Source organism: Pinus tabuliformis, chromosome 3_1 (genome assembly GCF_031772625.1).
Source record: "Pinus tabuliformis cultivar Carrire ecotype Pingquan chromosome 3_1, CPIR1, whole genome shotgun sequence".
NCBI classification, from domain to species: Eukaryota; Viridiplantae; Streptophyta; class Pinopsida; order Pinales; family Pinaceae; genus Pinus; species Pinus tabuliformis.
In genome coordinates this window covers 173,480,183-173,506,679 of record NC_142301.1, presented here as the reverse complement: position 1 = coordinate 173,506,679, position 26,497 = coordinate 173,480,183, and the positions used below count along the sequence as shown (strand labels likewise).

Here is a 26,497-nt window from a genome sequence, read left to right as displayed (position 1 = left end):
AAATCAGCAACTAAGAGTCTAAGACTCTTAAGAGTGAGAACTAAAAGCGATTCCTTCCACTCCTTTGCTTGCTTGACTCTCAAAGTTCTCCAAGTCATGAAGGCTTAAAAGAGGAGGCTCATCTAATTGAACCCAGTCTGCCGCATTTGTAGCTTGCAAATCTATCTCTTCAAGGTCGATTGGTGAATGATCCATACCTGTCATTATCATGAGACATTGAAATGTGAATTAAAATTTCACTTTGAAGTTTGAAGTTTGAACTTTAAAGTACGAACTAGATTATGAAACCTTCAAATTCAAGCTCTCGAATCTCACCTTGTATTTGTTTGTTGCGAAGTCGTAGATTGTAATGGACAAATACAAGGTCATTCAAGCGTTTTTGTGTCAATCAGTTGCGCTTCTTAGAATGTATTTTCTCAAACATGCTCCAGTTGCATTCACAACCTGAAGCATTGCATGCTTGGTTTAAGATTCGAATGGCAAATCTCTTCAAATCTGGCATATCACTACCAAAGTTTTGCCACCAAAGACCTAGCAAGTGGTAAGGGTTTGTGAGTAGAAGACTAGAAGTACTAAATTAGTAAATAGTAAAAACTTAAAAAGAAAATAAAATTTAATAAAACATTTAACATACAAAATAAAGTTTAAACAAATTTAATGAATTGATGAAGCCTTCAAGCTGGGTACCTGGCAACATCTTAGACCTTTTCCTTATAGCACTGGTATAGGCAAACAATTTAGATGGTGCCCTATAATCTTGTAGTTGGGAAAAGACACGACTTTGTTGTTCTGGATCAGGGAAGCACCTTTCCACGCATGTCATAAGTCCTCTGCCAACCTCCCCATCCTCATTAAATTTGCTCTTATCATAAAAATATTGTGGGTTTAAGAAGTACCCAGCAACATGTAAGGGGGAATGCAATTGCCTATCCCAACGTGCATCTATAATGTCCCGAAGAGGCATATACTTTGTCTCATCATCCCCATATCTTCTTTTGATGGCCTCCTTTGCGAGATCCATCGCCTCATAAATGTAACCCATAGCGGGTTTGTCACCATCAACCATCCTGAAAGTTCAAGCATTTAAATTTAAAGAAATATGAAACATTGTAAATAAAAAGAAGCTTGAAATGAAATTTAAAAAATGAAAAAGTTAAAAGACTTGAAGTACCTGAGAACTCTAACAAGGGACTCTGTCACAGCGATAATCTCTTCGGCATCTTTCCAGAAGCCATCATTAAACACAAGTGCAACAATTTCGATGCCTTCAGGGGTCTTGGAATGTTTAGATCCCATCCACTCAGGTCCCAAGAACATCCTCTTCAGATTTATCTTTTGCTTAACCACAGATTGCAAAGATATGAAATTTGTTGCAAATCTAGTCACTGCAGGTCGAACAATTTCCTTACCTTCAGTGTATATTCTCATAGTGTTTAGGACAATAGTGTGGTTGTATAGGTATTTGGTTATGGATTTTGCCTTCTCCACAACCTCATGTATCCAATGAAGCTTACCAATGTCCTCAAGCATTAAATCTATGCAATGGGCAGCCAAGAGGTCCAAAAAATAGTGGGGTGCCTCATCTCAAAAGGTCTACCAGCAGCCATATAATTAGCTGCATTATCGGTGACAATTTGTACAACATGTTCTTCTCCCACTTCTTGAACGACTTCCTCCATCATTTCACAGATAAGTTGGGCAGTCTTAACCTTGTCTGAAGCATCCACTGATTTGAGAAACATTGTGCCTGCGGGACAAGATACAAGGAAATTTATTAAAGTTCTATTCCTCTGATCTCTGCATCCATCACTCATGATGGTGCACCATGTTTCTACCCATGATGAACGAAACTCAACTAGCACAAGCATGACATCTTCAACACTTTCTAACAACATATTTGTCCTAAGGCTCTCTGATGTAGGGGCTTTGAACCCTGGACCTACAACAGCAATTGCATCAACCATAGCTTGCCAATAAGGACTTCTGGCACAGTGGAAAGGTATGTCAGAATAGTACCAAAAGTTAGCAATGGCCTTCCTTGCCTGACTATAGATATTTTTTTTCCAACCAGTTCCATCCAAGGTAGGTTGGGAACCGGGTTTTGTGCGGGGAGCAAAAAAGGTGTTTATGTTTCCACCTCTAGTGTTGAAGGAAGGAGTTGAAGGACTCGCATGGCTTTGAGTTTGACTTGGCCTTGGAGGCATGTGTGGAAAACTTGGGAACGGCATTGAGGATTCAACAGATTGAGGTGACATGGGGCTAGTGGCAGAAAAGGTATCAACTCCAACAATTCCTATTTCAGTATTTTGCTTTGCTTTCTTGGCATTATGCTGCTCTAACATCTCAAGGGCCAAGGCTGCTTGGTATTTGACATTATCGTCAACGTCGCCGCAAATACCTATATCATGGCCAGGTATTTGTGCAAGGTGGAACTTGAATCTATAAATGCCCCCACTACATTCCTTTTTGCAAAATTTACAAAGGAGCTTGGCTTTTCCGGGAATCTTGTCACAATAAGCCCAAGCAAAGTCCATCTCTCTCGGCATTGTTGTTGCTTTGAACTTGTGTTTAATTTGTGGCTTTTGTAAAGATTTGGAGTCGTTTAATTTGTGGCTCTTGTGAAAGACAACAAAAAATCAAATTTAAAAATGATCCAAAAATTTAAAATATGCTAGAAATCTAAAAAATTAAATGAAGACAGATGTCAGTAAACAACAGTCAACTAAACATATGTCATATATATTATAGAGATTATGCAAAAGGCGAGTGAGGATCACTGTTATGGAGCAATATTCTAAGGTACTAGGAGTCTAGGAGATAGATAGATCATAGGATCATAGGTGTGACTCTGTGAGGAATCAGGATCACTGTTATAACTTATCACTGCTAATAACATCTTGGACCAATCTCATATTGGAGCTCAAACTGTGGTTTAGAATCCAATCCATAAAGATCCATGGCTGCAACAAATTAAGGGCAGGAAAAAAATGGAGTTAGCCCCTGCATTAGTTTGGATGTGAAACAGAAAAAAATGGCTTTTCAGACAAGCTAACTCTGTTTGGATGTGAAACATACAACCAGATTTTCTGTAGCAGAAGTTTCTTGTAACAGAGAAGCTGCACTTCCTAAAACTTTTTCTTTAGCAGTCACTGGCACTGCAACTGAAATGAGCAATGTGGGGAAGAAAGAGCTCACGAATGATAGTGGAAATCAGCAGTATGAGGTAGAATGACTCAGAAAGTTAATGGAGCAGTTGGACTATAATTTGAAGCAACGATGAGGGGCAAAAAAGTTAAAAACGGAGGAATTTCTTTGAACAGTTGATATGCAGTCACTTTAAAAATAAATAAAGAGACATAAGCTCTGTTGTTCCAAGTAATGTATGGTAGTGGTATGAAAAGCTTTTTCGTTTTTAAAAAATTTCAAGACTCCCAAAAAACTGGTGGGATTTGTGTCTGGGTTCCTATAAAGGATCTCTTTGTGGTTGCAGTGTTGCACTCTTTTGGGACAGTTTTAAACTTATTTATCACCTAAACATATCCTGTTTATTTTAATCATTAAAACTGTCTAAAAGGTCTTTATAAACTGTCTCTTTTTACAAAGGGCTTTAAGTATTAACTTTAGATACCTCAGAACAATTACCATTTGGCAAAGTGTGTGAACAATAGGAGCTCGGAACGTTTGACAGCCTCCATTACAGCTCGGACAGTGGACAGAAGAGTGGACAGTGAGCTCAGACTGTTATAAGTTTTGTGGGAAATTGATCTTATATCCTTCTGACAAGCCTGAAGTAGTGAAGCTCAGATTGAAGTGTAGAAGCTCGGATATGGAACAGTGATAGCATTGTTGACTGTGTCAACCTCGGATCTAAGGGTCACTCTACTGTGGAGTGCTCAGATTAGTTGTGCAGGAGACTTATCTCAGGACAACAGTGGACTTGTAGCTCAGATATCTCAAGTGCAGACCTATATATCTTGGACAGGGACAATCATATTTGATAGCCCAGATTTGTGGGAACAAGAAGCGTGGACAGTCCTATAGTTTGAGGATTCTGTGACTAGTGACTACACCTTCACCTGTGGAATACAAGATCAGTTTTGTGGATTAGAAACTCAGATTGTAGTCCTAAAACCTGTGACAGCTTGGAGGGCTCGGACCAACCTGTGGTGACAACTGTGACATCTCTTCCTTTGTAGTGACACATCCTTCGAACCTTGTACTGGTTGGCACGCCGCACAATACAACTGGTTCGTCACGACGAAGGGGATAATATAACACTCAAATATTCATTATGCTGGAGATTATGCAGTCCAACCACTAAAAAGATAATAACAACACATTCGATCCCAGATCATCTATCCTTTCACGAACCTTGGATAATAAGTTAATAACAAAACTTGTTTGCTGAGTCGTGGACAGTGGAAGCGCTGGAGTCTGCGGCGTCGACGGCTCTGCGGCTGTGTGGAATGGCTGCGCGTCGAACTGGTTGTCTGCGGCGTCGACGACTCTGCGGCTGTGTGGAATGGCTGCGCGTCGAACTGTTTGTCTGCGGCTGTGTGGAATGGCTGGAGTCTGCGCGTCAGGTAAGATACATTAATAATAATGATAAACAGAAATATGGCGGGACGCGGGCGGCGGAACTGAAATCTGGCGGGACTCGGGAAACTGCCAATAATCGGGCAAATCGCCAGGCTCGCGAGTCAAACTCGCGTTGACCATGAGTCAAACTCGGTCAATGCGAGTTGACTCGCAGAGTTTCAAATCGGATCTTTTCACCGCCGACCCGATTATGACTCGCGATTAATCGCCAAAATCGGTGATTCCTGTTTCACTGGTCAAACGTAACTTGCATTTGAATCATGTATTATTCGCAAACCCCTTAAAGAAAATATAAAACACCTATAGTATATAACCACAAGGGTAGGGAAATTATAAGTGATTGCGTCTTTCAAAACCGTAGCATCTGAGGCAATAAAAAAAGCCAAACCCAAAGTGTAAACTAATGAATTGGCTACCATGCATTATACAATTTCATTGCGGCATTATATTATATTGTCAAAAGTATGTGCCATGAAGGTTGTATTACAACGAGCAAATGTCGTGGTGAGCAAAAAGGAATAACAACATGAACCATTTAAAAGAATGAGTTTGTCATGCACACGGGGCTAGTTTGACCTCATGATGACTGAAACTCATACCACGACGCCATGTCACCAACATCCAACCCAAAATTGACATTTTGGTAAACAGAATTTGATGAATCCATGAAACCTTACATGGAATTGCCAACGCATAACAAAACCAGTCACTATCCAACTTTTAATGCATGCCATATTACCCTCCATTTTGTTAAAGGTTTTATCGTACGAAACATTGACATGGATTGATTACACAAGATCACCAACCAAATCATATCTTCAGTTAATTTCCACAATCAAGGGATTTGTATCACAACAATATTGCCATAAAATTTGAAAATTTAAACACCACGTTCGAATCTCAAAGAGATTGCACAAAGAACTCTATCCATGGAGATAATATCAGAAAGCAACTAAAGGCATAGTTTCATGAAAGTACACAGAACAAAAGAGGGAAAATTAGCATGGAGTTCTGGTTATATTATTGTTTTCTCTTAATTTTAGAATAACTACAGAATCTCAGTCATTCTTTTTTCCATGGGTTCGAGGTTATTTTTTTGGATTTTGTTTGCTTTTGTTTATAATAACTGTGGATTGTTTTGTTGGCAAGAGATCATAATCTGGAGTTGAAGTGTGATAAGATTGGAGCATTAGTAAAACGAGGGAGGTTTGTTGCTATAAGAATCAAAAAAGAAAGATGAAAATCTCGTCATTTCACAGAAGACGAGCTTCAAACTTGATTTCCAGGCAGTTCACAGAAGACGAGCTTCAAACTTGATTTCCAGGCAGTTCACAGAAGACGAGCTTCAAACTTGATTTCCAGGCAAATGGTGAAGAATCTCACGAAGCCGTTGAAAACCTGCTTGTAGAACAGACCGATTTACCTTTATCCAGAGTGATTTTCTCAGAAAATGAATCGTTTGGGAGAAATCATGATCTGACTGAAATGGAATTTCCCAGATTTCATCACCTGGCCAGCCCTCTAAATTAGCATTTCGTTTTGAACAACCCAGGGATTTGGGAAACTAATGTTTGACATGAAATTAATTAAAATCGAATCAGTTTCTGGAGTAGATGGTTATATATAAGGAGAGGAGAACTCTGTTAAGGAAGGGGAAGAGGAGGAAAAGATGATGGAAAATTTTTGGTGACTGGAACTTGTTAAACTCTGATATTTGTAAATGTTTTAGTTTGAACTATTTCAACTGATTAAAACTTGTACATACGATATTTTAATTTCCATGGTGGTTGTTATTTACTTCCTCTGAATTTTTTATAACCCTGCTTTGAAAAATTCTGAAGAAACAACATTGTTTTTCCATGACTGAAATCTGTGAATAAACAGTGAGCTAATCGCATCTTTCCTTACCGTGTTAGTTCTTCTCATATATATATATATTCGATCGTATTAACCTTTCAAGACCTATGTCTTAAAAATAATTATGATCTGTACATTGCTCAAGCCTCTGTTTCTATGAACGATTTCTGGAAATTTAGATTGTTTGAGAATGTTGTTCGCATATGAACTGGACCAATACTCAATATTGTAACAGTTTCTGTAGTTTTATAATCTTTTACCGCTTGCCTGTTGAACTATTTTGGGGTTTAATCTGGAAATTTAGATTGTTTGAGAATGTTGTTCGCATATGAACTGGACCAATACTCAATATTGTAACAGTTTCTGTATTTTTATAATCTTTTACCGCTTGCCTGTTGAACTATTTTGGGGTTTAAGTGCTAGAAGATTTATTGTTTCACTGAAATTGTTATGGTTAATTAATTTTGCCTCAGCCGAGAATAGCATTAGGTAATTATAGGCATTTGTAATAATTCTTGATGCGTAATACGAAAGCAAATTCAGGTTATTCTGAGTTTGTTTAAAAGATTGGAGGGTTGCATTGTTGTACTTTTCTATCTTTTATATATTGCATTAAGAGATATTGATATTTAAAATTATAATTGCATTTATAATTTAAAATTGTTTATATAATTTCCATTAGGAATATACAGTAGTGAAAGTATAATTCATTCTTTATTATTTCCACCAGTTACACAAATTTCTGGTTCCTTTCTTTCTGTACTATATTTCTTGTATAATTTGTATATCATCCATTGTGTATTAACAACTAACTACTAATTTTATTATTGTATCATATTTAACTGTTTATCCAACTTGTAGGTTAGGCATATTAAAATAAAATAGTAGCTTAGGATTCATGTACATAAAAAATTAGATAATCTTAGGATTCCCTTGTCTCTTTTCTTCGCAAGAGGAAGAGATCTACAGGCTAACGAAGCCTTTAAACCCGTTGGGGGTGACTACTTTAAACAGTTTGGGTTATATAAAGGGCCTCGGTCCAGGCCACGTCCCCTTTGTTGACAAACAGTCCAAAAGCCCGTGTCAACAGACTGAAAGCTCATTTGGGAACAGATCCAAGAAACTCTATGCGGGCAGGGTTGAAATTTGAGTCGCAAAAGAGTACTAAAAATCCCTCAGAAGCACTCCCTTGTGGATTTCTAACAGCAAACTGGTTTTACAAATTTAGTAATTATTGTTTTATCATTCCTAATCAATACAAACCTCATTAAATATCATTGCAATAAAGACCACTGCCTACCTAGGTCCTAAAGATAAGCCAATGTTCTTGAAAAATGTCATACACCAAATTCATTTCAACAAGGAACAAATGCATCTGGCACTCCCTTCTACGTGGTCTTTCAAATTTTAAGGAACAAATTAATTTCGAAGGAAAAGGAGACAAACATGACAAAACATTAAAAATTGAACAATAAAGAGCACTGTAAACAGACCTGTTTGTTTGTCTGCAATTGTGCATAGCTAGCCCTTAGTAGATTTCGCCACTTATCCTGACAAATATAGACAGTAGCATAAGCATGGTATGTACTATGAAGTAATCATACAAACATCAGCCTTTTGCTGAACACAAACCATAAGAAAATAGATAATAGAAAGATATCTTAGATTATCTTAGATTACCAAGTTATTTATCATCACCTTGAGATCAACCGAAGTACGATACCCAGATGATGAAAATGCAAGCTTCTTAATGTCAGACCACCTTCCAACACCAAAATGAGAAACACCATCCACCAGTTTAACCACCTCATGTAGCGTCCAAGAGCGGTGATGTTTCCTTCGAATCCCTCCTTTTGCTGTTCGAATTGTTTTGAGATAATCATATGAAATATCATCCACTGAGTCAGAGTTTGAGGTCTCCAAAATATAATTCCTATCTGGTGGAACTGAAACTAATGCCTGTTCTTTAATTTCTTTATTGTCATGCACCTGCAGTTTAAAACACACGGCTTTAAACAAAAATTATTGGCATAACATCATGATACGTAATTCCTCACATTCTGAACACTGCATGAACTGGAATAGATCTCAATAAAAAAGATAAACCACCACTAATTCAACATTCAAGTCTAACCCCAACTTGTTCAAATCCATCTTTAAGACTGTAAAATGGTATAATTGCTTACAACATTCTGACTTGATCCAAAGGGAACAGTCTGTTTCATATTGGCAGTATCACCACTATAATGTGCTGTTTGTACACAAAGGGCTTGCTTTACAAGGTTGCCATCTCTTCCACTTGATTTGCTTTTGTGTAAATCCTAATTCCAATCCACATCATGAAACAGTGCAAAGATCAGAATAGATCTCAATAACAAAGATAAGCTTCCATGAATACAACATTAAAGTCTAACCCCGACACTTTCAATTCCATCTTCAAGAGTGTCTAATGGTATGATCCCTTACAGCCTTCTGACTTGATCCAAAGGGAACAATCTGTTTCATATCCGCAGTATCACCACTATATTGTGCTGGTTGTACATGAAGCTCTTTTCTAACAAGGTTGGCAGCTCTCCCACTGGATTTGTTTTTCTGTAAAAAATACTGAAATCAGAAAAAAACCTGATTCCAATTCAACTAACCAAGATAAATACTTTGCACACATAAGAACTTCCTGGCCTTAAAGATCTTTTTGTAAAACCCGGTAATCACGAAAACCAAGACCAACATATGCAGTACAAGTTGCCATACAAAAGTACAAGGAAAATACAATTTCAAAGAAAATAACATCAAAGATACTATGCCATAGAGGAAGAGGAATTTTTAATATTATTCGCAGATGAAAACATGGCAGGGAAAACTTTGTACCCTCGCGTCATAAGAGGGATTATGTAAGATTGGATCATTTTAATATGTCCACAAATGATCAAGAATTAGGTCTATGGGACTTGAGAGTGTTGAATATTTGTAGCTATGGCCAGTTTTCATATTTATGTATTTATCATTGATGTACTTGTAAAGCACGGTCTTCATGGCAGGCTGCTGGGTTCCTCTGGGTCACACAAAAAAAAAAAAAAATATATATATATATATATATATATATATATATTAAACTCACCAAAATAAAATAAAAAGCATGGTCTTCATGCTCATTTGAAAAATCGAATTATTTTTGTATTTATTAAAAGATAAATTCAAAAAAAAATTGGCACAGTTGTCCAATTCGGCCCTCTACCCTTCACGTTGGCTCAGCTACTCTTGGCACCCATTCGATCCATGGATTCACTATATATTGATAGCATCCGTCCTCCTCTCCAACTATCACTTGCTCTGACCATCAGACAAATTAAGACAAGGAGCAGATAGAAGATTTAGAACCCAAGCCAAGTCTCTTGGAAGAGTTGAACTTCCTCTCTGATATATCTCTTGGAAAGGCCAAGTATCTCTTTGTGCTAGTGAGCCAAATTTCTGTGGATACAGGAGGCCGAAGTTCTGTGATTATCTCTGTGCAAGGAGACCAAAATTCCTGTGGTAGATTTCTGTGCAAGAGGACCGAGATTCTGAGGTTTATTACTGTGGAAAGAGGCCAAAGTTCAGTGGCTACTGGCTAGTCTCTGTTGAAGAAGGGCCGAAGGTCTGTGATATATCTATGTGGAAGAGGGAGACAAATACTGTGTTATCTCTGTGGTTGCAATCAGATTGAGAGGGCTGACTTGGATACTTGGTGGATGCACATGCTGGTTAGTTTATCCATAGCTTTGACTTTGATATCTCTTGTTGAATTGATTCTATAACGAAGGTTTGCTGTGTTTTTCCCCCATGTGGGTTTTCCCAGGGTCTTCTTTGTGTGGCTGTCTCTTTGTGATCCTAATGTCATATACTGTTGATGTCTTCTGTATAATTGTTTAATGATGGAATAATGAGTAATAAATGATTGTGTGGAAAAATTAAAATCATTAGAAGTAATTATCTGTATAGAAGACACCCTAAAAATCAACATGATTTCAGAGCTTATGGTGAAAGAACAGCCCTAGAAAGGATGTCATACTTGGTTCAAGCAAGCCTAGTTCATGAAATACATCTTCAAAATGAACTCTGTCCAAGCTATCTGTCATAATAGGTCTGAAGCCTTAGACCTTGAAAAGAATGACATCATTGCAGAGATAAATTTCAGGAATAAGGTGATTCAGAAGGCCGAAAAGGACTAGGAGGTCGAGCAATCATAAATATCCTCAGGCTGAAAATCTCAGAGAGACTGATTAAAGATTGAAGCCCTAAGACTCAGTCATATATCCGAATCCTCAGAAAAATACATTGAGTTGCAGATGGCCGGATCTGTTCAGTATCCGAGATAGCTAGGATAAAAGGATTGTATTTCTGTAAATGTTGGAGCCAAAGTCTCTTTGGAAGGAGCAGTCAAAGGGAGTTTGAAAATCCTCCATAATCAAAGAATTGGAGACCAGAAACCAAGGTATGTATCTGCTCACTGTAACTTTGGCTATATCTAAGGATCAAGCATAGCTGAAAGTCTGTGGTTAGACTTGCATCAAAGTCTACTTGACTCTATTAACCTCCAGATCGAATATTGCAAGACCAAATCTCAGATAGTTCACTGAAGTTCTATAGTAAGGACATATCTCAAAGGAAGTCTGTAATATGCCTTGTATGAATTCCGTTTGCAAGAAGAGTAAGATTGGTAAAGATACTAAACGTTTTTACAATAAAAGATGTTTGAAATATAAGTATGATGTCTCCTTAAATCTCTGGAACGTGAATGACCTGTGCAACGTCTGGACGGAGGAGTTGAGATTTTAGTGACAGCTAAACAACTTGAGACTTGCCCACAAAACCACATCCAGTGGAGCTAAAGATTTTCTCCACGTTAGAACAAGTGTGGAGTTTGGTGGTCTTACCTACCACCTGTGGGTAGTGTATGTGAAAAAAAAACTCTCCTAGATGGTCCTCAGCCGAAAGGTAGCAGCCCCTTGTAGCAACCAGATAGCTCGATCTGCCATTTTCTCTGCCACCTGAGCCGGTCATGTGGTCCCTCAACCACTTGTCATGAATTTATATTTGAAGGTGAGCCTTCTAACCCCAAGGGTATGGCTTTTGATTGGTATAGTTGAGTAATTTTCCTTACTTGTCATGGGCACTTTTGGACAAAGATTGGTGGGGGGATTCAGCGGAAAGAGTTTTCTAGGCTTATATCCTTGTCTCCATTGCCCGATTTTGTGGTTACCCATGTATCCTAGTCCCGTGGGGTTTCCTTTACTGGCCATTTGGCTTTTGGGTTGGCACTACACGAGAAATCATGATTTTGGTTGTGTGGTCCCACTTTCCGATACCACCTACATCACTTCCCTTCCATTCATTTTACCCCCACTCATCTATTTTCCCATCCGGGTCCACATGTGTCCACTGGGTCCACGTAGAGTTAACCACCCCCTCCCCTTGTCCACACCTTGGGTCAGGCATGGAACAATGCCCCGGAGGTTGATGCAGCTAAAAAGAAAAGTAGAAGCATAATTTGGCCACTCACAACAGGAAATGTACCACAAAATGCAAAACATAGCCAAGACATACAAAATTAGCACGTGGGCAAAAGCCAAACATAAGCTCTACCCCTTACCCACAGCCATCACCCTAGTTCCTATGGGCCCTAGATGAACTCCCTCTATCATTAAGGAACCCATGATTGTCCCAACCTGTGGTGGGCAATGAACCGCCCCACCTTAAGGGGGTATTCACTGCTACATCTCACACATCATGCTCTCCATCCCCTGGAGCCCCAAGCAGTTATGAAGAAAAATCAATAAAAGGCAAAAGGCATGTAAAGAAGGGTGGAAAAACAAAGGTCGGGGTAACTCCTGTACCACGATCTGCTCCCTTCTACACTTATATACCCATGAGGGTGACCTTGTGCCCCCACACCCACTTAGGAGCACCACAGGCTTTTGCTTGGAAAACAAGACGCCAACCCCTTGTCCACTACGTTGGAAGTCCATTTCTACATCATGGCACCCTTTAGACTTCATTTGGCCTCCTCAAAGGCCCAACGACTCACTCAATTGATCATTCGACCCCTTGAGAGGCTTATTCATGTATTATTGAGCTATTTGTTGGGCTTGTCACCAAAAGTTAGTGTTATTATGCATATTATTTTATTCTAGGGGCTAAATTAGGCCTAATTAGCTAAATCGAATTCATTAGGAAGTGTATAAATAGAAGTGTGATGGAATCATTTTATCATCATCACTTGGATTGATCATATTCTCTTGTGAGATTTTCACTATTCTCTTTGGAGGACGAAATTGGATGGATGGGTGAATTTTGATGTTTGGATATCTTCATTTTTGTCTTGGAGCTTCTATATTGGCATATGATGATGATTGGATATACTTGTTCTCAAATGTAAGTGCTCTTTTAATGCTATTTTGTCATTCTTTTCTATGTCACATAAATGATGCTGGGATTTTCGCTATACTAGGCCGAAATTTTGTTGTTTTTCTCTGGTGAAAGGGTATAAATTTGTCTTTTATTAGTGTTTCATCATGTTATGGGCCATCTTGGAATAAATGAATGTTCCTAGAGATATTTCATTGAAATTTATCTTGATAAGTCATCACGTATTGCACATTGAAGTATAAATACCTTGAAGCAATTTTCCTCATGCCCTGATCGACATGCGCAATTGTTTAAGAGGCCTCCTTGACTGAATGAAACCATCCTAAGCATTGGAATCATCTTGACTCCATTTCTCCCAAAGGATTAGGCACTAGTTGTCCATATATGATAACCTTAAAACATATTTTTCTCACCTCTCTAGGTCTAGCCTACATAGGTCACCTAGGGCATCAATTATCTCACAATCTAGCCATCCAAACACTTCGATTTTTGGTCCACAACTGCAATGGAGTTTTCTCTAGAGGCCCTCCAAATTTGAAGCAAATCTAACAGTGGGATCTCGAAATATTGCAAGCCCTAGCTCGGGGACCGTTTCTTACCCTAGGTTTCCCTTGGCTAGTGACCTCATCTAGATCATTGCATTCCATTCCAAGAAGATTTGTCCATTGATCCTCTTCTCTTCCACAATTAGGTCAAGCCCCTCCTTGAGTGACCAATTCCTCTTGACCTAATTTTGGGTCCACTTGGTCTCGTGTGGTCCCGCAACTTTTTGAAGATAATTTCACAAAGACCACTTGGAATCCAAGTTTCCACAAGGATTTTGGGGTCTAGGAATCTCCTTGACAAGTCATATACTCAAACCCTAGCCCTTGGAATTCTCTTAAGCCCTTCCTAAAGAGCCTTTCATCTTGCTTTCCAAGCAAGCAAGCCATATATTTGAGCCTCTTGTGAATAGGCTTCTAGGATCACCTTTCATCCTATCATTGATCCATTCATCTTCGTGATCCTTATTATACCGGGTCTCCTCCCATCGGTGAAAGTCCGTAAAGAGCAGGGAGCCTTAGCTGAGGTGACAGTGGGCTATCGCTCCATTATTTCCCTTGACCTAGTAGTTTCCCTATAGAACCCCCTCCTAGGACCCTTGCTGGTTTGAGCAGTAACATTTTGGTGTCGTTGTCAGGGATACGAAACGTGTGTTTTGTTCCCCAAACGACATATTGACATATCATTATTGGCGACTCAATTGGAAGAACGAAGCCCTAGTTCTTCATTGAACTTTAAGACCAATGCTTGTAGGGTGAAGCAAGCATTTTTTACGCATCTTTAAATTCACCTTGGCGTTTCCTACATAGTTTGCATGTATATCTCAAATAGGTTGTCTTGATGATTTTCCCGCTTTGGACATCACTAGCGTCCCTGGCCACCCTAATCATGTCACAGGAAGGATGGTACGTGGGGTGCCTGTGTTTGATGGTGATCCACTCTCCGCAATTGACCATGTAGAAAGATTTAATGCACATGCTTCAAAAGAGAAAGTGGTTCACCAGGATGTCCTTATGTTGTTGTTCATGGGATCTCTCGGTGGTCATAACTCATGGTTGCATGATCATGAACCTGAGAGCATCTCATCTATTGAGGAGTTCATTGATGGCTTTCTTAAACACTTTCAAGTATACCTTGCATTAAGCATCCAAGAGGAAGCCTTCATCGAGCATCATCAAGACATTGAGAATCTAAGTAATGAGCAGGAAGATGAGTCATTGTTGGGTCCGCACAATGAAAAAGATGATTCTAACAACATGTGTGTAGGAAAGAATGAGTCTATGGAAAGTGAAGTTGAGACTAACCTTACCTTTCTCAAGGATAGTACTCCTAATGATTCTCCTTTTGAGAACCTTGAGGAAGGTGATCCCATTAGCCCCTTGGAAAATGACATTGGAGATTATTTCCATATTGAAAAGGAGAAATGGGAAATTGTTGGTCCTCAATTTGACTGTGCTCCCATTTATGACATCGACAAGGAGGATGAGGTTGAGAGTGGTCCTCCCTTTCTCCTGAGCATTGTTTATGATGACATATCCATCGATACCCTTGGGAAGGAGAATTATCATTTTCCCTTGCATGAAAGGGAGCAATTGGAAATGATTGATTCTCCTTTTTGGGAAGCCTCTATCTTTGATACCAACAATGATAGGATTGATGAGGCCTAAGTTGCAAGAAACACCAAATCGTTTCGGAGTTTACGAAACATGTACGGTTAGAAACGTCACCTCCCAAAAATGGAAATGTCATATATATATATATATATGTGTGTGTGTGTGTGTGTGTGTGTGTGTGAATAACACATTATCTTGCAAGAAAAAAGGGAATAAGACCCATAGATGACAATTTGATAGGAAAAACAAGTCTATATTAACTCTAATAGATGATTACATGATGGTCGAGTTTCAACCGAGTTTCGGCCAAGTTTCAGAGTTTCGGGTACGAGTACGGGTACGGCCCAAAACGCTGGGCTCTTTGAAGTTTCATGCAACATAGGATGAGGCCCATGCTCATACCTACCTTCCTTGTGATTTTGGCAGTATATTCAAATCACTTGAGCCTTTAGAGTTGGATTTTCAAGAAAGGGATCCCATTGAGACTTCACCTTCCCCTTTGCCCTTTTCTATTGCTCATCATCTCAAGACTTCATCAAGTGATTCCCTCCCCCCTTGTCATATGATCTCAAGTGTCTGTGAGCCCTTCCACCTTCCGAGTATAGTGTAGAGGAAGAGCCCCTCATTGATTATACTTTACCTCCTTGGACACACCCTCAGGGTTTTGATCACTCCATGACCTCCCCTCTCCAATATAACCATCACCTTGATTAACCTATTTGTTGCACTCCCTCTTTCCCTCACCCTTCATTCCCCTCTCATCACAACCTTGTGGCATCTACAAAGCATAATATTATAAACAATGATTGTGATAAGGAGTTCTTGAGAGTGATCATTCATTCAGCGATTGTGTACTTATAAGGAAAGCCCGACACTTCTAGATCTCCTAGGGCTTCCCTTTACCTCGAATGGAGATTATGTTTTCCCACCTCCCACCACTTCATCCTCCATGTGACTATGTCCACATTCAATTTGGGATTTTCTACATGAGTAATCATACTGGCATACATATGTATATTGATGTGATGATATGTTGGTTGCACTACCTTTATGATTACACTTATTATTAGCCTTGCTATATGCATGTTAGCATAGGATGCACTACATGTTGATTTTCTCATTAGAACTAACATCATATGATATTTCTCATCATAGATTAAGTTGCATTTAGATTAAATTTGCATATCTTTTCTTTCCTGTTGATTTTTATGGCCTAATACTAAGCATGGGTGATCATAAGACACCACAAAAACATGTTGCCCCGTGTGCTTAATCTTTGTATGTGCAGGTAACAGGTCTACGGTAACTAAGAGATTGTTGGTGTTCTCATGACCTCTCGTTCCAGTAGCTTCGCACACTTTTCCGAGAGCTCATGTCCCAGTTGGACCCAGATGTCATTGACCACCTGTGGGTAGTGTGTATGGGAGAAAAAATTTCTCCAATGTTCCTTATTACCCACCATTTTCTGGGTGATATCCCTAGAAGAAAAAATTTCTCCAAGATGGCTCTTAGCCAGCAGTCAGCAACCCCTTGCAGCCACCAACTAGCTCATTGTGCCATTTCTCCACCACCTGAGCCAGCCATGTGGTCCCTCACCCATCTACCATGATCGTATGTTTGAAGGTGGGCCTCCCAAACCTAAAGGTATGCCTTGTCATTTGGTAATTGAGTATTGTAGTTTGCTTATCATGGACACTTTTAGGCATGGATTAATGGGGGGATTCAGCGAAAAGAATGGGTTAGGTTTGCGCTCTTCTCCCCTAGACCCCTTTTGGATATTAGCCTTGAATTCTAGTCCTGTAGGATCTCTTTTACTGACCATTTGGCATTAGGGATGGTATTTCATGGGAAACCTTGATTTTGGTTGCATGGTCCCGCTCCCTCATCCACATATATTGCCCCCTTCCCACTCAGTATAACCTCATTCATCTCTTCTCCCACTTGGATCCACATTCCTCTATGGGTCCACATAAGGTTAGCCTTCCCCCTCCCCTTGCCCACAACCTTGGGCCAGGCCTGGAATGATTCCCCAAAGGTTGATGCAACTAAAAAGAAAAGTAAAAGCATAATTGGCCACATTCAACAGGAAATGTACCACAAAATGCAAAAGATGGTCCAGACAAACACATTTAGCACGTGGGCAAAAGCCAATACATGAGCTCTACCCATCATCATGGCCATCACCCTGGTTCCTACAGGCTCTATGAGCCTCCTTCATCATATCACAACCCATGATTGTCCCAAATCCTGGTGGGCAATGAACCTCCCTACCTTAAAGGGGGATATCCACTACTCTATCTCACACATCATGCTCATACCCCTTGGATGAAGGATTGAATTTCTTTTGCCTCTTCAAAAATAACTCGAATCCACTCAATTTGCTTCCCCATCTTGCTCAACATGAGCTTCAATGAATGTACAGCACAAGGGGTCCAAAAGATGTGATGATATTTGCCTCAATAATTAGGCCTGTTGCTCTACACACCATTGCATTCTCAATTATTACCTAGACAACATTTTCTGGCCCCACCAATTCAATTGCTTCAATCAAGATGTCAGTAACGAATTGAGAATCTTTCATCTGCCCTCACAATCCATTGCCTTCAAAAACATTATCCCCTTTGGGCTCTTAGCAATCACATTAATCAAAGGCCTATTCCTTTGATATTTCCATCCATCAAAAATGATGGATACCCCTTAAATGCACCATGAATTACGAATGGGGCTTAATTTAGCCTCCAAATCTAACTTTTCAGCACTCAACGTTGTGGTGCGGACCTTCTCAAATTCAGGGCTCTTCAACCCTTTTCGGGTTTCATTCACTACTTTTATCATCTTTGCCCAATAAGGAGATCGCACAAGGTTAAAGGGAAGGCCATTTGCATAAATGCATTGACCTATAGCTGCATTTGTCGTCTCTCGAGCATCATTATTAAAACTCCTTTCAAGCGGTCCCAAATTAGACCGCTTTGAACCAACAATTCCATGAGAATGAAGTGGAGGCTTTGATGAAGATGCTCCCAACCTTGTTGGGTGTTTTAATTGAGAGGCAGGATTTGCCTCATTTGCTTTAGCATCTGCCTCGTCTTGTTCTTTTTGATATTTTGCAAGTTTTGCCTTGCTTAAACCATTTCCATCTGTCCCATTCTCTTTAGGTGGGCCACTGCATATTCGAACCCCATTGCCTTTTAACCCAAGTAAATGTGCTTTAACCCATGTGTATGATCCCTTATATTCCTTTTTACACTCACTGCAAACCCATGCCAATGATCCCCCTCCTTGGATCTTCCCAACAATAGTTACATATTTCCAAAGTGGTGACTTCAGATCAACTTTAGGGGCAGATTCAATTTCATGTTCCACTTCCTCTAGTTCACGAATGGCTGAACTTGAAGTTGCCATCATGATGATGTAAATGAAACTGCAAAATAAAATTGACAAATATGTATTTCAAAACAAGTTACAAACCTTCAATTCGTTTCAAAACCACTGTCAAATTTTAATGCTCTTACTTCTATTTCCTTGTGTAGAGCAGGCAGTGTTCCTCATAGAGAGGAGGGATTTATTGTTTTTTGAGCATGTAGTAGTGAGCACATACATTTTACTACCCAATTGAGGAAGAGAGCCGGCACGAGGTTGTCCATAAAATAGTTAAGAATCAAGATGGTGTGACAAATGTTGTCCAACAGAGGGTTTAGCATTCAAAAAGACTATAGGAAATGAAGAATATCAATATAGCGCCTAGACACAAATTAAAGAATTAAAGGAAGAAATCGCAAAACTTCAACAAAAGAGCGAAACCTCAAAGACGAAATATAAAATCTTGTGAAAATTCTATCGCTGCAGAAACTGATTTACTTTTCCTACCTATTTCATCATAAGTTATTCATGAAATTACTTCAACAAACATTAAAATAAATATTGTTGCAGATATCACACCGTAATACAGAAACAAACATATGCACACATTGACACAGTTATTTTGGACTAATGTCCCCGAAAAAACCCAATGTGGGAAAACCGGTGCAACAAGGGAGGATTTTATTAATCAACAATTTTCTTGTACAATAGGGTGCCAAACTGGCTTACCCACAGATAGACAAACTTCCTGCACTTTTCTAAACCCAACGTAGGCCCTACTAACCTCTGCTACAGCCTAAAACCCTCTGCGTCAACCTGAAACCCTCTGCATCAGCCTACTGAGGCTCTACGCAGCCTCTCTAGGCTTCTGCGTCACCCCTGCAACGTCTACGTGGATGACGCAGGCCCTTCTGGCTCTGCGCAGTTTCTGCTGCCTCTGCATGGCTTCCTCTGGTTCTGCGTCTGCCTCTTCTGCGTTGATCTCTCGTCTCTTTATTCTGTACTTGCTTCCTTCTGACTTCTCTCCAGACCACTGGTTCAATTTCTCAGCAAACCCCACTCCAGAAATTGAACTGACTGGTCTCCCTCAGTGTGTTCTCCAAGTGCCCCTCAAGCCTCCTCTTATACTTTTTCTGTTGACATCTCAACGGCCAAGATTAAGTCCCTAATCAATGGCTAAGATTAGATCTGGCTTGATCCATGTCTTTTGGACCATTCTAACACAGATTCATATTAATACACATTAATATTTTATTTTCCCTAAGTTTAGACTTAGGGACTCCATTAAAATATTTATTATTTTAATATCTCCTGATCTGTTTAGAATCTGCCCAAACCCTTTCTGGGTATTGGAGATCTTATGTGCCCCAACCTCTCCACCAAATTTCGTGGCTAGAGCACATCCGATGCTACCCCAAATCAACACTCCCTCTTAGCGAGGATTGTGCTCTAACAATACTCCTCATTGAGTATTTACTTTGATCATCCAGCATCGGTACCTGCGTTGATGCTAGGCCTTCCTGCCCAACATCCTCTGCACTGCTGCCTCCTGTACTACTACCCATGACTCTGCTACTGCCACTGCTGCATCTGTACGACAGCTCCCTCTGCATCCGTGCTGCTGCTGGTCCTTTCTCCCAACACTGCATCCGCACTGCAACTTCCTTTGCATCTGTGTTGTTGTTGGTCCTTTCTCCCAACACTGCATCTGCACTGCAACTCCCTCTTCATTCGTGCTGCTAACACACTACTTTTGAAAGGGGTTCTTTACCATCCCCATCTTTTCCCTAAAGTAGTCAAATTTTGACTTTCCAAGGGCCTTGGTGAGGATATCTACCACTTGTTCCCCTGTAGGAGTGTAGCTCAACTGTACAGCTCCTCGTTGGACACAATCTCTAACAAAGTGACACCGGATATCAATATGCTTTGACCTATCATGAAATACTGGATTCTCAGAGAGTTTGATGCAACTCTGATTATCACACATGATCCTGGTCACCTCCATATTTCTTCTGAATAGGTTTACCAGCAATTTTCTAAGCCATATGGCCTCACACGAAGCTGTGCTTGCTTCCATATATTTTGCCTCAAATGAGCTCAGAGCCACAGACTTTTGTTTCCTACTGCACCAGGAGGTTATTCCTGATCCAATGTTGAAACAGTACCCAGAGGTACTTTTCCAATCCACTGAACTTCCTGCCCAATCTGCATTAGTAAATCCACTCAACCTGATATCCTTCCCCTTGTTGTACAAGACCCCATAACCAACTGTTCCCCGTAAATACCTGAGAACGTGCTTGGCTGCTGCCCAGTGAGCCCTCTTTGGTTCCACCATGAACTAACCGAGGGTGTTCACAATGTAAGCAAATATCTGACCTAGTATTGACTAGATACATCAGGGACCCTATGAGCTGTCGGTATAGGGTGGGATCGACATCCTTATCTTCTGATGCATCAATCTTCTTCCAGTTGGTGATCATTGGCGTAGCCATAGGTCTACAGTCTCCCATCCCAAACCTTTTTAGGATTTCTGTAGCATACCTTCCTTGCCCAAGGAAGATTTCTCCTTTCTGCTGCCAAACTTCCAACCCTAGGAAATAATGCATTCGTCCCAGATCCTTCATATCGAACTCTGTGGCTAGATTTTTCTTGCAATCTTCAATGGGTCTAGATGATCCTATCAGGAAGAGATCATCCACATATAATACTAAGATAAGTGGCTCGCTCTCTACACCCAGATAATAGAGATTCGGATCTGCGTCACTCTTGACAAACCCCATCTTCTGCAAGTAGCCATCTATTCGACCATACCACGCTCTTGGTGCCTGCTTCAGCCCATACAAGGCTTTCTTCAGTCTACATACATGAGACTTCTTCTCATGAGTTTCAAAGCCCTCTGGTTGTTCAATGTATACTTCTTCTTCTATTACCCCGTTTAGAAATGTCGTCTTAACATCCATCTAATGGATCCCCCATCCCATTTGGGCTGCAAGAGATATCACGGTCCTAATAGATGTATACCTGGCAACCAGAGCGAAGGTTTCCTCATAGTCAATCCCTTTCTTTTGAGCATACCCCTTAGCCACAAACTTGGCCTTGTATTTTTCAATACTGTCTTCCGCAGCATATTTGATCTTGTAGATCCATCTTGAACCTACCACAGATCTGTCTTGAGGCCTTGACACCACCTCCTAGGCATCATTTACCATTATGGAGTTATACTCCTCCACCATCGCATCTAGCCAGACCTAATGCTGAGCTGCCTCCTTGAAGTTGACAGGCTCTCCATCCTGAGCTACTAACGCCTAATACCTGTTTGGTTATTTCGCTCCCTTTTACTATTCCCTGACTCTCCAATGAAGTTTTCTGCATCACGCAGAATCTGACGAAGTTCCCTGCTGGTTCTTCCTCTACCAACACGTGCTTTTATTCGCTCCTCTTCCTCATCCTAAGAATCGTCCTAATCTAAGGGACGATTCTTCACTTCTATTGGTTGAAGAGGCATGACCAACAAATCCTCTTTCGACTGCTCCTTGGAAGGCATTTAGCGAGATCTTCTGAAAGCTCTGTCCTCCATGAACTTTACATCTCGTCGTACTACTACCTTCCTGCTCTCTGGAAGATAGATCCTGTATGCCTTAGCGTTCTCACTATATCCTGCCAGATACCCCTTTTCTACAGTCTGATCCAGCTTCTTCCTCTTTTCTTCGAGTATGCAACAATATGCCAAACTCCCAAATATCCTAAAGTCAGTCTTCCCATTGAAGACTTCTTCTGGAGTAATCTTACCCAATGCCCGATGAGGAAACCTGTTCTGAACGAAGACAGCTGTGTTGCATGCTTTTGCCCACAGGAATTTTGGCATATCCTGATCATACAGCATGGCCCTAATTGCTTCTACAATAGTCTTGTTTTTCCTTTTTGCCACCCCATTCTGCTCCGTATTGTAGGGAGTTGTCCACTCTCTTCTGATGCCCTCCTTAGCGCAATAATCAATGAAGTCTTTATCAACATATTCTCCACCATTATCTGAGTGCAAGACTTTTATTTTCTTACCTGTCAAATTCTCCACTTCAGCGTTGAATTCCTTGAATCGACAGAAAACCTCATCCTTGGTTTTCAGAAAATAGTCCAAGTTTTCCTCGAGTGGTCATCAATGAGGGTAAGGAAATACTCGGCACCACTGAGTGCTTTGATGGACATAGGTTCGTAGATATATGAGTGTATCAATCCTAGTACACTCTTGGCCCTGTGGTTGCTCGTAGGAAATCCCGCCTTGGCATACTTTCCTAGAGTGTATCCCCTGCATACATCATCTCATTCCGTACTCAAATCCGGAACTCCTGTTACAGTGCTCCTAAGAATTCTCAGAGCTCCATGGTGCAAGTGACCCATCCTTCTGTGCCATAGTTCGTTCAGGTCTTTGTTCCCATGACTACCTATTAGTCTCATTGGAGATTCTAGTTGTAATCTGTACAACCGATTACTTTTGATCTCAATCTGCACTTTCTTTTTCCAGCTCGGGTGTTTGAAGTATACCTTTTCCTTCATGAAGTAGACGTCATAGCCTTTGCCTTGTAGTTATGACACGGAAAGTAAGTTCATCCCCAATCCTGGCACATGCAGCACATTTGTGGCACGGAACCGCTCTCCCGATTCTCTCTGAAAAACTATGGTACCCTTTCCTACTGGAGTACACTTTGCCTTGTTCCCCATGGTGATCTGAAAGTTCATCTTCTCTTCTCGATATTCTGAGAAACACTCCCTGATTCCCGTCATATGCCACAAGGTTCCACTGTCTATATACCGTACTTCTGATGATGCAACACTAGTCATGCACGTCACTTCTTCTTCAAACCTAGAAGCCAACATAGAGAAATCGAAATCTCTCTCTCTTGTGCAATCTTCTGAAAATCTGCGTGAGTACCCTAAGGTGTATGTCTATGCATCGTGGTCTCGACCCATAACTAATTTTCCATTTTTGTCTCTGATTACTTGCTCCGATACCATGTCAAAATTCTATCACTACATCAACTGATTTATTTTTCCTACTTATTTCATCATAAGTTATTCATGAAATTACTTCAACAAACATTAAAATAAATACTGTTGCAGATATCACACCGTAATACAGAAACAAACATATGCACACATTGACACAGTTATTTTGGACTAATGTCTCCGGAAAAACCCAATGTGGGAAAATCGGTGCAGCAAAGGAGGATTTTATTATTCAGCAATTTTCCTGTACAACAGGGTGCCAAACTGGCTTACCCACAAATAGACAAACTTCCAGCACTTTTCTAAACCCAACGTAGGCCCTACCGACTTCTGCCACAGCCTGAAACCCTCTGCGTCAAATTGAAACCCTATGTGCCAGCCTACTGAGGCTCTGCACAGCCTCTCTGGGCTTCTGCATCACTCCTGCAGCCTCTGCATGGATGACGCAAGCCCTTCTGTCTCTGCGCAGTCTCTGTTGCCTCTACGTGGCTTCCTCTGGTTCTGCATCTACCTCTTCTGCATTGATCTCCTACCTCTCTGTTTCGTACTTGCTGCCTTCTGACTGCTCTACAGACCACTGCTTCAATTTCTCAGCAAACCCCGCTCCAAAAATTGAACTCAGTGGTCTCCCTCAGTGTGTTCTCCAAGTGCCCCTCAAGCCTCCTCTTATACTTTTTCTGTTGACATCTCAACGACCAAGATTAAGTCCCTAATCAATGGCTAAGATTAGTTCTTGATTGATCCATGTCTTTTGGACCACTCTAACACAAATTCATATTAATACACATTAATATTTTATTTTCCCTAAGTTTAGACTTAGGGACTCCATTAAAAATATTAATTATTTTAATATCTCTTTATCTGTTTAGAATCTGCCCAAACTCTTTATGGGTATTGGAGATTTTATGTGCCCCAACCTCTCCACCAAATTTCATGGCTAGAGCACATTCGATGCTACCCCAAATCAACAGATCTCGTAGAGCAGTTTCATGCAAAATCAACAAAATGCAACGAAGAAGTTTTGCATCTAAGGAACCATAATGAGAATCTTCTTGCACAAATCAAAAAAATGTATCAAAGAAAGAAGAGGAGAATTTATGCTTAAAAGACCCTAACAAAAAATTATTAGAACAAATCAAGTGTTTAAAAGACGAGAAACTTGAAGGCCAAAATAAAGTTGACTCAAAAAATGAGAAATGCTTACGTCTCAAAAATCATAACCAAAATCTGCTCAAACAAATTAAAAAGCTTAAGGACGATAAGAAATCATTGATGAATAGGTTCGAAAAAATTGTTGCAAAAGAAGCATCAAAATCACTAGATGTAGTAGTCCAAGTTGGGGAAGAAGAAACAAACATCGATTCCACTAATCTCATAGTTCAAGCAAATTCAATTCTACTGAAGTAAAGACATACCTAGGGGTTGCCATTCAAACGACGAACATTCCAAGTGATGATTCAGTCGCCAAATCAAAAACGACAGCGCCTAAAGAAAATCAAAATTCAACCACTAACATGATAAGTGGAAGTCCAACCAAAGGAACTATGTATCGACATTCAAATCACAAGAGCAAACTTTCCCATCAATCTACGTACCGGTACCACTCAGAAAATAAATGACAAGTTTATGTTTCCAAGAATACTAAAGTCTGTAGAATCTAGTCCCACGATAACAATTCATCACAAAAGTTGATTCCGCAGAAGATGAATCTAGGATGGTCTAATCCATTCTTAGTACAACAGTTTTATATATCACTGCAAAGATCATATCAACTTGTATCAACAAAGATGATTGTCCCGAGAAGAGAAGACATTCACAGCAGATAAGAGTTCAAGTCCTCTCATCAACAAGCTTTGAGGACAACGCTTTTTGAAGGGGAAGGCAATGTTTTGAACATAAATTATGTAAAATAGATAATAAATAATAATCATAATAATATAAATACAATAATAAATAATAAGTAAATTAACTAATGGTTAGTTAGTTAATAATGAAAAAGCATGTCTTAGAGACATGCATGTTCATGAAAGGGTATTTACCTGGTTATATATACAGGACCCTCATTCTCATTTGTAATCATTCTACATCAATTCTTTATACAATATACAATTTACAATTACTATCCTACGATGGATGTCTTTGTTTATGAAGTATTTTAAATATTTTTGTTGTGTATACGACTTTTGGTCGTTACAAAGGTGCAAGAAAAATTACTTGACATTAACAACTAGCAATTTGTTTCTATGGACTTATACTTATCGCCATGCCAAAATGAACCTTGAACTTAATCATCCATTATTATAGGTATTTCCATGTATTGCCACTAGTTCATTTGTATTAGGTTTCACCACAACATCTTCATGAGGCCCTGATGAATAAAGATGTCAAGAAGACAGCAAGGGTAGCTGCCATTTCCATGCCAACACTTCAGAGCAGCTACAACTACAACAGATTTTACTCTTTATAAATCTACAAGTCTCTAGGAAACTAAATACTCAGCCGCACTCTTAATAACATAACACCAAAGCCATCACCCAACAAGGAAATCAAGAGGTAATCGATAAACAGAAGAATATCACTCTCGTCAATGTTTCAACTTTCTTTGCAAACATAATAAATACACCAACGCAAGGACAAAGAAAATAAGTTCCTTAAGATAATATCAGTCCCTATACAAACTAGGTTCACGAAAGGAATATACATTGTGGTCTATCTCATGACTAATGTAACGAATGGATTACAAAAGTTGAGCAAGATGTTAGTGACAAATTCCCATATGCACTTTCTACAAAAATTGTGTCACCTTACATGCAACCACTCAATAATTAGCATATATCCAACAATCAAAATTTAGAAAGCATCTTCGTAGTTTTAGGAGTCACGTCTAGCCTTGCTAACCTACAAGGAAAAAAAATGAATTGAAGGCCTTCTTGAGAACCATTTGAGAACCTTTGCAAGCTTACAATGATAACATGGCCTACTTACACTATTAGGCTCGGCTCTCAGGATCGGCTCAGGCTCCCACAGTGACATAGTTGGCTCACTGTCTAAGGGCTCCAAGTCCACATTAATAGTTGCTCGCAGGTTGAGGGCTCCAAGTCCACACTAACAGTTGCTCG

General features: G+C 39.9%; 1 protein-coding gene across 3 annotated transcripts in view; it reads right to left on the bottom strand.

Annotated features, from left to right (window-relative positions):
* LOC149186356 (uncharacterized) overlaps positions 1-26,497 on the bottom strand; it is a 191,771-nt gene that overhangs the window by 22,598 nt on the left and 142,676 nt on the right. For 2 of the 3 annotated variants that reach the window (XM_089410982.1, XM_089410981.1), the window contains 4 exons: positions 8,923-9,048; positions 8,643-8,777; positions 8,137-8,445; positions 7,950-8,006 (listed from right to left, as the gene is read on the bottom strand). In XM_089410982.1, coding sequence (XP_089267108.1) covers positions 7,950-8,006; positions 8,137-8,445; positions 8,643-8,777; positions 8,923-9,048 — 627 coding nt within the window. The remainder of the gene's footprint in view (positions 1-7,949; positions 8,007-8,136; positions 8,446-8,642; positions 8,778-8,922; positions 9,049-26,497) is intronic. The other variant, XM_089410983.1, reaches the window with a different exon arrangement.